The sequence below is a fragment of the Raphanus sativus genome, chromosome 3 (genome assembly GCF_000801105.2).
Source record: "Raphanus sativus cultivar WK10039 chromosome 3, ASM80110v3, whole genome shotgun sequence".
In the NCBI taxonomy this organism is placed as follows: domain Eukaryota; kingdom Viridiplantae; phylum Streptophyta; class Magnoliopsida; order Brassicales; family Brassicaceae; genus Raphanus; species Raphanus sativus.
The window spans coordinates 22,794,239-22,805,438 of NC_079513.1; the positions used below are offsets into that span (position 1 = coordinate 22,794,239).

General features: G+C 37.5%; 3 protein-coding genes across 3 annotated transcripts; 2 read left to right on the forward strand and 1 right to left on the reverse strand.

Annotated features, from left to right (window-relative positions):
• The first annotated feature begins 180 nt into the window (after positions 1–180).
• On the forward strand, positions 181–2,243 carry LOC108824622 (mitochondrial outer membrane protein porin 4). The gene is made up of 6 exons (XM_057005065.1): positions 181–427; positions 504–571; positions 948–1,058; positions 1,152–1,238; positions 1,334–1,542; positions 1,623–2,243. Exons 1-6 carry the CDS (start codon positions 379–381, stop codon positions 1,921–1,923), a joined length of 825 nt encoding a protein of 274 aa, XP_056861045.1. The 5' UTR covers positions 181–378; the 3' UTR covers positions 1,924–2,243.
• A 644-nt stretch (positions 2,244–2,887) lies between these two features.
• LOC130509752 (AAA-ATPase At5g57480-like) lies at positions 2,888–4,896 on the forward strand. The gene is made up of 2 exons (XM_057005934.1): positions 2,888–3,976; positions 4,139–4,896. Exons 1-2 carry the CDS (start codon positions 3,039–3,041, stop codon positions 4,698–4,700), a joined length of 1,500 nt encoding a protein of 499 aa, XP_056861914.1. The 5' UTR covers positions 2,888–3,038; the 3' UTR covers positions 4,701–4,896.
• Positions 4,897–8,444: 3,548 nt separating this feature from the next.
• On the reverse strand, positions 8,445–10,683 carry LOC130509280 (uncharacterized). The gene has a single exon (XM_057005066.1). The coding sequence runs from the start codon at positions 10,546–10,548 to the stop codon at positions 8,614–8,616; it is 1,935 nt and encodes a 644-aa protein (XP_056861046.1). The 5' UTR covers positions 10,549–10,683; the 3' UTR covers positions 8,445–8,613.
• Between the last annotated feature and the right edge of the window lie 517 nt (positions 10,684–11,200).

Consider the following 11,200-nt stretch of genomic DNA (forward strand, 5'->3'; position numbering starts at 1 on the left):
TAGTGTTAGATTCTGGAGATTGGCTTTTTTGATCGATTCGATTCGATTCTTCTCGATCTGTTGTTTCTCGCCAAGTATTGTTTTTGATCGATTAGATAGTTTGTGATTGAAAGGAAGACGTTTCACTGCTTTTTCTAAATTCTCTTTGAATTGTTGTTTCATATACATATAGGCATAGTTTTGGTGGCAGTGTAGAGTTTGCTCTCTGCTGCTGCTGCTGCTGCCTCTCACGTGATCAGATTTGATTAGCTCAGAGAGTAGTATTGAAACTTGGAACATTTTTTTTTTTTGTGAACCTTTGCATACTGATGACATGGCCTTTTGATTCTGCGTTTGCCTATTGAAATTTGCAGTGCTTTTTTTCTTTATACTCGAAAGATGGGAAGCAGTCCAGCTCCGTTTCCCGATATTGGCAAGAAAGCCAAAGGTAAAAGTTGTAGCAGATTGTGGACCCCTTGCTTCTCAGTGGCTGCCCCATTTATTAACCATTTGTTAATCTGCAGATCTTCTAAACAAGGATTACATCTTCGACCAGAAGTTTACTCTGACAATGCTGAGTGCCACTGGAACGGTATGTTGGATTGGTTAAATCAAATCTTGCAGAAGTCACAATTTGCTTATATGACATTGTTGAATAGAATCTGTACTGCTGCTACATGTTTTGTTAATTAGGATTAGAGATATACATACCATACACTTCGTTATTAGAAAGAAGCAGTCAGCTCGATTTATCATGGGATTACTTAAGAGTATCTGCTTTGTATGCCTTTGATTCGTAAAATGAGTGCAATATTTTCTTAGAAGCAGGAACTTTGATAGCCAGCAATAGTATAATACTTAGTTAATGTACATACTTTAGTTGCCTAACATGGCCTTTTATGTATCGTAAGTTGGATAGTTTTTGTGTCCTCTGCAACTAAACGGTAATGAAAATTTCTTTCCAACAGGAATTTGTGGCGACAGGTTTGCAGAAGGATGATTTATTTCTTGGCGACATAAGCACACAATATAAAGGTCAAAACACCATTGTTGATGTCAAAATCGACAGCCACTCAAGTGTAAGTAAATATCTGTAGTGATACATGCTGTCTGATCTTTTGGCACCTTAACTCTCTCTCTCCTTAACCATATTACTGAACACATTTATGCAGGTGTCGACGAAAGTAACTGTCAAAAATCTCATGCCGTCTGCTAAAGCTGTTATCAGCTTCAAAATACCTGATCACAAGTCTGGCAAGGTCAGTGCATCATAACCCATATGATAAATGATCACTCTAGTCTCAATCAGTTTCTGCACTCTTTAGTCTTAACATGTGTCTCTGTTATAATACAGCTGGATGTGCAATATGTTCATCCTCATGCTACCCTCAATTCCAGCATTGGCCTCAACCCAACTCCTCTGCTCGATCTGTCAGCAACTATCGGAAGCCAGACTGTTAGCCTCGGTGGTGAAGTTGGTTTCGACACAGCTTCCTCTTCGCTAACCAAGTACAACGCCGGAATCAGTTTCAACAAGCCAGACTTCTCTGCTGCTCTCATGCTGTAAGTAACAACCAAACACGACCCTCCTCCATTTTGCTTTGGCTTTTTTATGGAACTGAGAAGAGTGTGATAACTTGTAGGGAGGATAAAGGGGAGAGTCTAAGAGCCACTTACGTACACACGGTGAATCCAACCACATCCGTTGCTGCAGAACTGATCCGTCGCTTCTCGAATCATGCCAACAGTTTCACCATCGGAAGCTCTTACTCTGTCGATCCTTTAACAACGGTGAAGACAAGACTCTCTAACAATGGGAAAGCAGGGATGGTGGTACAAAGGGAATGGAGATCCAAGTCGCTTATCACTCTCTCAGCTGAGTATGACTCCAAGGCTGTGAACTCTTCACCCAGGGTTGGTCTCGCTCTCGCCCTCAAACCATAAAAGAAGCAAAGTGTTCTCTCGGTTTGGAATACAATTTTTTTTCAACATGCCCAAAGGAATGTATTTTGGGTTTATTAAATCACTTTTTGCACTAATCTTTTGTTTTCATTGTGTGATGTGAAAGAAAAGGGAGTGATAAGAAAAAAAAACCCCCATTTTTGGAAAAGAGAGTTGTTTTCTTTTTGTTTCTTTAGACTTTTGTTTCAAGTTGATCGTTTTGTAGAGATGCAAACAGTAGGCCTATATAGTCCATCAGGATGGACTGACATATGCAGGCTGATATTATCATTCAATCAATAAAAGATTTTGGTTAAGACTAATTCTGCAAATTCGAACTTTTCTGTCTGTTTGCTTAAGAGTTAAAGGACCATACATTCATTAGTCTGCGAGAGAGCTCTGTTCTGACTACACATTCCTTGGTGAAAAGATCTAGCTATTCTTTTCTATTATCCCTTTTATCTCATTGAGATTTTTTTGTATTCATCAACTCAGCCTTGAATGTACTTTACATCTCACATAATAGTAATTCACTTCCATATACGACTTTTTTTACAGTTTTTAAAATCTAAACTTTCATGGTAAACATTGATTCATTTTTAAGAAAAAAACGAAAATTTTGACCAATAATCAAAAAAGAAAAGAAAAGTCCCAAACAAATATTGACCATAAATCACTCAAATTCAGCAACCTCATTAATAGTCATAAATTTCAAAAATTTACAAAACTCAAATTTGTCTTTCTTTTCTCTTTCATTTTACACTTGTTCCTTAACCCTGCCTTCGTCACTATCACCACAACTTCTTCTTTTTTTGAACACCGTCACTATCACCACACTATCATATCTTTGCATTTTTTTCTGAACAGCTCTTTTTTTAAAGAAAATTTTCACATCTCTATAAAGTCTTATCGAGAAATTTGTCAAGGAAACTGAAAAGAAACTCTTATAAATTGAAAGAGACCATCTCTTCTTGATCTCTCAAAGCTTTCACTCTTTTTTTTAATAATATTCTTCTTAAAGTTCACACCTTTCTCAAAAAACCTCTGTTTTCTCTTCTCCCCTCTATAAAAATAAAAACTCTGTTTTCTCCTCTAAAGAAACAAAAAAAAAGAAAAAAATGAAAGAGTATTGGACATCACTAGCTTCACTTCTCGGAGTCTTGGCTTTCTGTCAGAGCCTAATGCAATCAATAATCCCACCGGAGCTCCGTTTCGCCTTCCTCAAACTCTTCAACCGAACCTTCCACCTCTTCTCCCCCCACTGCTACTTCGACATAACCGAGCTCGACGGCGTCAACACCAACGAGCTCTACAACGCCGTCCAGCTCTACCTCAGCTCCTCCGTCTCCATCGCCGCCGGCAACCGTCTAACCCTCACCCGCGCCGTCAACTCCTCCTCCGTCACCTTCGGCCTCTCCAACAACGACTCCATCGTCGACACTTTCAACGACGTCACCGTCCTATGGGAACACGTCGTCACTCAGAGACAGACTCAGACGTTCGCATGGAGACCGTTGCCCGAAGAGAAACGAGGGTTCACTCTCCGCATCAAGAAGAGAGACAAAGTCTTGATCTTAAACTCTTATCTCGATTACATCGTGGAGAAAGCTGACGAGATCCGTCGGAAGAACCAGGACAGGTTGCTTTACACGAACGCTCGAGGCGGGTCTCTGGACTCGAGAGGGCATCCGTGGGAGTCTGTTCCTTTCAAGCATCCGAGCACGTTCGAGACTCTCGCGATGGATCCGAGGAAGAAGGAACGGATCATGGATGATCTTAAGGACTTCGTGGAAGGTCAGATGTTTTATCAGAAAACGGGTAGGGCTTGGAAGAGAGGTTACTTGCTTTACGGGCCACCTGGTACTGGTAAGTCTAGTATGATCGCAGCCATGGCGAATTATCTAGGGTATGATATTTACGATCTTGAACTCACTGAGGTGCATAGCAACTCGGAGTTGAGGAAACTGCTTATGAAAACGAGTTCTAAGTCGATCATTGTGATCGAAGACATCGACTGTTCGATCAACTTGACTAACCGAGCCACTCCTAAGCATAGGCAAGTGAAACATTGATCTTGATCTTTAGTTTCAGATTTTTTTTTGGAGTAAATAGACACTAGTATAAATTTCCAAATTGTTAAAAAAATATTTAATTATTTTTTTTTTGGTAAAAAATATTTAATTATTTACTAAATCGTTTAAAACTTCTAAAATCTTAGGGGCGGCCAAGAAACAAGAAGCGGGTCGGGTTTGGGTGAAGAGTCTGGTAATGGGAACACGATAACGTTGTCGGGTTTGTTGAACTTTACGGACGGGCTTTGGTCTTGTTGTGGAAGTGAGAGGATCTTTGTCTTTACGACGAATCATATAGAGAAGCTTGATCCTGCGTTGCTTAGAAGTGGGAGAATGGACATGCATGTGTGCATGAGTTACTGTGATTTCTCGTCGTTGAAGATTTTGTTGAAGAACTATTTAGGGTACGAGGAGGAAGATGTGGACGAGGACGTTTTGAAGGAGATGGAGAGAGTTGTGGAGAAGGCGGAGATGACGCCTGCGGATGTAAGCGAGTCTTTGATCAAGAATAGGAGGGATAAGGAGAAGGCGGTTAGGGAGTTGTTGGTGGAGTTGAAAAGTAGAGGGGAGATGAATGTGAAAGGTGGAAAATTGAGGGGTCAAAGTGGAAATTTGAGGGAGTTGGAAATTGTGGAGGAGGAAGAGAAGAGGGCTATAGATAATGTTGAAGATGAAACTGAGCTAGAGGACAATGTTTGTAAAGACTAGAGAGGATTCAAAATAAAACAATGTAGAACAAAATGGTGAAAACTTGTTATCTTTCTTCTTTTTCTTTGTTTGGTGGGTTTTCTTTTTTTTGATTTTGGTTGTTGAAGTGGTAGATGAAAACGTGAAAGTGACATAGCAAGAACATGTAGAGTTGTGAAAGTTCTAACTAAAAGAAAGTGATTGAAAATCTCACAAAGGTGGTCAATAAGGCTAGTGGTTGATGTGGATATTGTATGTGGGGAATGGGAATGGGAAATGCAAAAAGGTTGATCCATTGGGTACTGTTTATTAGCATTGCCAATTATAAAATAATATTGGACCATAAACTAGTCAAATTATAACCATGTGTTGTCTTTCATATTCTCTTGTTGTTTCGGATTTATTATTGTTGCTTTTGCTTAGCTTTACTCGTATAGTTCCAGAAGGAGTTTGTTCTCTTCCGGCTTGTGGCTCCAAAGGGATTGTGTTCCTTGTCGGCCCTTGGCTCCGGAGGGACTGTTGTCCTTGCTGGCTTGTGTACTTCTTCTCTTGTTATTACAATAGTCTAAGACTATGTGCAATACCAGTTGAAACATTTTTTCAACTGTTGAATGAGTACAATGGTAGTATTGACTGAATTAATTCTAGTTGAATCTATTCAGTTAGTTGAAAATATAAAAGTGAGATTCACATGAGAGATATTGACCAATCAAACTCAGTCTGTGTCTTTCACATGCTTTCATAAGAGAGTGAAGAGTTAGAAATTCTATTTATTTTAAACATAAATATAATCCATAAATTATGATTGGTTAGTACTATGTTTTTCACCCTATTTATTTCAGATGAAATATTTTGTAGTTAATATTCTTTTAAGTTGTTTACATCATAATTCATCATTTTATAAATTCTATAAATATATATTTGGTTTATTTAATTTGGATGTATAAAAAAGTTTAAAATATTAAATAATTATGTGGAAAAGAAAATGTGATGTAGATTTAAAAAGATAAAAAGAGACCGTTGAATAAAAAGAACCATCCCCTAGACTATATTTGAGAAGTGATTTTTGAAATTTTGCTTAGGTGTCATATCTACAAAGACTCTCACAAAAAAAATATGACATGTCACTTTTAATAGATGACATGGCTTGTAAATAAGATGACATGGCTGATTGAAAACTTAAAACCCTAAAATTATCATATCTCCTAGAATTGTTTCTACCGGATTTCTACGGGATATATATGTGTCTTACATAAAGAAAAACTTTTCAAAAAAAGGATAGAGCCTGCAACCGTCCAAATATGTATGGTCGATTCAAAAAGAATATTTCATTTGCAAATTTTTTGTATTGAGAATTCGTGATCCATCTTTGCTTTAGCTTTTTAAGTTTTACTATATTTTGTTTTCTCCGAAGGATTTGTACACATGGGAGGATGAATCATCTTCAAAACAAAAGACTGTCACGTTTTTGTATGTTGGTGTAAGTGATTTTTTCTGTGTTATTTTTTTCATGTACTTTGCTTTTTCTGTACCTAATAAATCTAACTTATTTATTAAAATATGTTTCAGGATTCCAACAAAATTGATGATTTTAACACTGATAATATTTACAGAAAGAGAAAAACCACCGGTCAAATTTTTTGATCAGCAATTTAGTTCTAAGTTTATTTGGTGGATAGAGACTAACAAGTTATATTAGATCTTCACAGTGTTGGGCCAAAAAAAAAATTTGTTGGGATCCGACAGCTAAAGCATGGAAACAAAAATTTGGAAACGGAAGAGATTTATCAATATTATGCTTTTATTGATAAAAATATAATTTTATCAATAAACAAGTAATTTAATTTTTAAATACAATTTAAATTTATCTATTTGAAAGTTAATTTAAATTTAAAATTATTTACTGCACATGGTGCAGGAAAACACCTAGTTATACATAATCTTAGATGAAAACCATGTTTTGTCAATAATTATTATATTTAAAGTATACATTCTTACATTACTTCGAAACTTTAGGCTGAAAACGAGAATCCTCCTAAATCTAAATTAAGGAAATGTCAGTGGAAACTATAATTATAATGATCATAAGAATTTTAAAATTTCATAGTTATAGGTTAATGAAGTCTAATATTTTTATTAAAATCAAGTGTTAATGATTTGATGATTTTTCAATAACATATACGATTTATTTTTATTCAAAAATTTTGAATTTTAATGATTCTATAATTATATCAGTACTCGGAAATATATTTAAAATATTTTAATATCTGAAACAACTGGTTCAAACTATTATTTTTAAAGTCTATGGTCTAAGTCAAGATATTTGAAATCTCTGTAGTTTGAAATATTGTAATATCTGAAACTTCAACCAAATCAAATTTCCAGAACATATTTTCAAACATAAGTTATCCAGTCTCGAGGATTTAGCTCAATTACTAAAATATTAACATCGCAATAACTACAATTGTCTTTTCATATATGATAAGGGATCAAACTGATTATTATACTAGTACCTAAAGCTCTATAGTACACATGATTCGCGCATTAAGACGATACTGGATAGCTTCAAACCTTTTCAGACATCTTGCTACCTTTGTGTATCGCATGCAATGACATTTGTTAATCCTGTGATTGTTATAATTGGTAGTTTAGTGTGGTGACAATATAGCTGTCATGTATTGTTAGGTATGGAGTTTATAATCATCTTTCCACTGTAATATTAATATGCGTAGGTTCTTATATGTCAATGAACACACTTTTTTATACGTTCTTTTAATCAAAAGTGAAGTGTTAAAAACTAAGTTAACGATTTGGTAGACCAAGTTGCTCAAAATCTTGGTTTCCATCTCTTTAGAGTTTTGTGTTTAGTATCGCACAGCTTGTACTCGCTTTAACGTTTTAAAATAGTTCTGTTATTATTCAATTGATTTCTTATAATCAACTTGACCACTACACTAGACATATCACTTAGAAAAAAATACAAATTTGTAATTATTGTTATTATTTTATTTATGTGAACCGTAGTTAGGACGCATTGTAATTGGTGCTTGATATTCATATTAAGCACATATTCTTTATTATTTTAAAAATATAGAATATGATATGTTTCATTGATTTAATTTGGCTGGTATAGTGATATTATATTTTCAAAATTTTAATATGCTCAACTTTTTTTTTGACATCTTTTCATATGCACAAATAAAAGTTTAACTTATGAATTATGTAGAAAATGCCATTAACCATATAGGAAATGCCATTAACCAATTTCATCCTCACAAATCACAATCAGTTTCTTTTTTTTTGTACATGTCAATTTGCGCGCGCACACACATCAAAGGTAATTGGTTAGACTTTAACTAATACTTTTAGTTTTAATTTTACTCTACAACCAAATAATTTTACAATCATGCTTTATGTAATTTTTAAATTTAAAACCAAAAAATAGTTGTAGAAAACTTATTTCTAAAACAAAAAAATACTGCTGTAACAATATTGTTTTTTAAAGTAAATTTTCTACAAATAGTGTCTAACCAATCGCCCAATATTGTATTTTCCTGTCAGTGTATATAACATTTTGCATATGTTATGCTTGTTTTTTTGCAATGTAATAATATTTAAGAAATAAACTATTTCAAAACTACAATTATTCAAATAATTTGCAAATGATTAACAAAGAGTAAGAACTTTGCCACGTAAATATTGATAAAATAAATATTATATACCTTATTCGAATAACGAAATATCAAAACTAAATGTAAAAACAAATGTGATAAAAACAGATAACATAACAATGAGAAAATGTCAAGATACACAAGTACACAAAACCTTACATGAAAAAAAAAACAGAATTAACTTTCAACAACGGCCAAACTCAAATCATTTGAGAAAAATTTATAAACAAATGAAACTCAACACTCTTAGAGAGAAACGTTTATCAATTGCACATATAGACTCCAGTTTCGAACCTGTGATCAACCTCATAAAAATCCGTATTGCCTTCAGCAGCTGGGCGTAAACTGATACCAGACAAAGAAGTCTTTCCCTGAACCGAGAACTTCACATAGCAGATGATCTCTGGTTCTTCCTCGCTGTTATCTGAGTCTATAGGCATCCGCGCTCTTAGCCTCCCGGGACTTCCACTGAGAGGAATCTCAGGGACTTGCCACTTCAGTTCTCGATCGGTTCTGTTTAGTATTGCCTTAGGAGAAACCTTAAGCAACGTGGGGTCAACAGGGAGTTTCAGAACAAAGTCGACGTCTTTCAGAGGCTGAGGTAGGTCCGGGCTCGAGACGTATTGTATCATCAGCGAGAGTAATGTCCCACTAACTCGTTTCACCATTCGTACTCTAAGAGGCAACGGGGTTAGCTTAGGTTGCAAGCTATACTTCAAGATAGGGATCGGTTCTTCAGATGGAGCGGTTCTCACGTGAAACAAACCGTTCCCTAAGCTACTGATCCGAGAACTCTGCATAGCGAATCTCTTAACTGCAGCAGTACCTTCAACACGGAACGAGAATTCCGTCTCTTTCTCTTCACCAGAGCCTTTAGGTGGCATCGTTTTCAGATAGATCACACCCATCATTCCTACTCTAGCAAGCAATGATTCTCTAAACTCGGTTCTAAGTTCCTCAGAGATATACATTTCAGGACCTTTCATCTCAACCTTCTTAACTAAGTTATCGAGATTACCTCCCTCTTTGCCTTCCACCGCCTTGGGATCACTGGTGTGCAAGAGCTCAAGCCCGCCGAGTCCTTCCTTCTTATGAATCTTCTTCGGTCCCATAAACTCCGAAGGATCCAAACCACCTCCCCAAGCATCACTAAACGATTCAAAAGTCTCCCCAATCGTCGCCTGCTCGTTGCTGAACGCAATCCCACCGTACTCCCCTTCGAACCCTTCCACATTGATGTGCGTAGACTGCGTCGCTTCCGCCGGAGGCAATGTAGTCACCTCGAGCCCCGCCAGAGCCAAAGACAGATCCTGTGAGGAAGGATCTTTAGTCTTCTTGAATCCACCTACAAGTTCTTTCTCCTTATTGATACTCTCGCTCGCCGCGAACGGATCCTTGTTCTCAACCTCCGGCTCTTCCTTCACCTGCTCCGTTTCTTGCACAACAGGAGCCAAGCTCACCGCCATCTCATCCCCGGCGGCTACAGTCTCCGCCGGCAGCTCGAATCTCGCGTTGGAGAAGGCGTTCACAGCGGCCTGATGCTCCGCGGCGTGAGACTCCACGGCCATCCAGCTATCAGCTCCCCTGATCTTGTTCTCCGTGTCCAGAGCCGAGTGGACCATCTTCGCGATCCCGTCTCCGTGCATCGCCCCGAGCATCGCGGCGAGGCGGATGTTGCTGACGCCGCGGAGGACGATGTCGAGCGCCATGTAAACCTCCGCGTACTTCCTCCCGAGCTTCTCGGGAGTCACCTCGACCCCGCGGCAGGCCGTTACGATCACGCTGACGGCCTGGTTCACGATGTGGATGCACTCGAAGACGTTGATCGAGTTGTCGTGGTCCGCGACGGTTACGCCGAGGATGTAGATCGAGTTCACCAGTCGGTAGACGACGCGGTACTTGCTCTCCACGCCGACGATTACCTGTCCGTTGGAGGCGGCGAGGGGATCGTCGCCTACGAACTCCGCGGCGGCTGCGTCGTCGGGATCTGCGGCGGAGGAGGAGGAGGAGGAGGAAGGTTGAGTGTGTTTACGATTTGACGGAGGTTGTTGCTGTTTTGAGGAAGAGGAGAAGGCTTGGCGCGTTTGGCGGAAGTAGGAGAGGGCGATTAGGGCTCGCGCCGGCGGGAACCATTCTCTGGTTTGGAGTAAAATGTCAGATCCGTTTACCGGTTGGAGAGCAAGGGCTAAGCACGACATGATCGCGATTTCGAATTTTGATCTGTGGAGATTCTACAATTCGCGAATCTTCAATCTCGATGTAGCCTTGGTTGGATTAACCATTCAGAGCATCATCAGATCTGAGAACAATCGGGGAAGAAGAATGAAGAGATGAAAATGAAAAGATAGTGATACTCGTACGACATCGTTGCGACATTATTCTTGTCTTATTGTATTGGGCCTAAAATGAGCTAGAACACAGGCCTTTTTTATCAACAGCTAGAATACAGGCCCAATTGAAGAAAAGTGGCCACTTTTCAGGTTTCTGGTTCAGCATCAAAGTCCATTCGGGTTGTATATGTTTCCGGTTAATAATCTACTCTATTAAAATAGAAGTACAAAATTAAATTAAACCTTAGTTTTTCATTATATTTACATTGTCATGCCATTGAGGTATTAAATGAAGCTATATTTAAGTATGATTGTGTTTTCCTAATTTAAATAATAGATTTAAGCATTTAATATTTTTTTCTAATTTAAATAATAAATTTCCTTAACAAAATCTTAACCAAAATATATTTCCTAATATATAAAATATAATCAATTTATATAACATAAAAATATAATATATTTTTTTTATATTATTAGCATAATACTATAATACTTCTTATATAAGTCCAATTAGTTATAA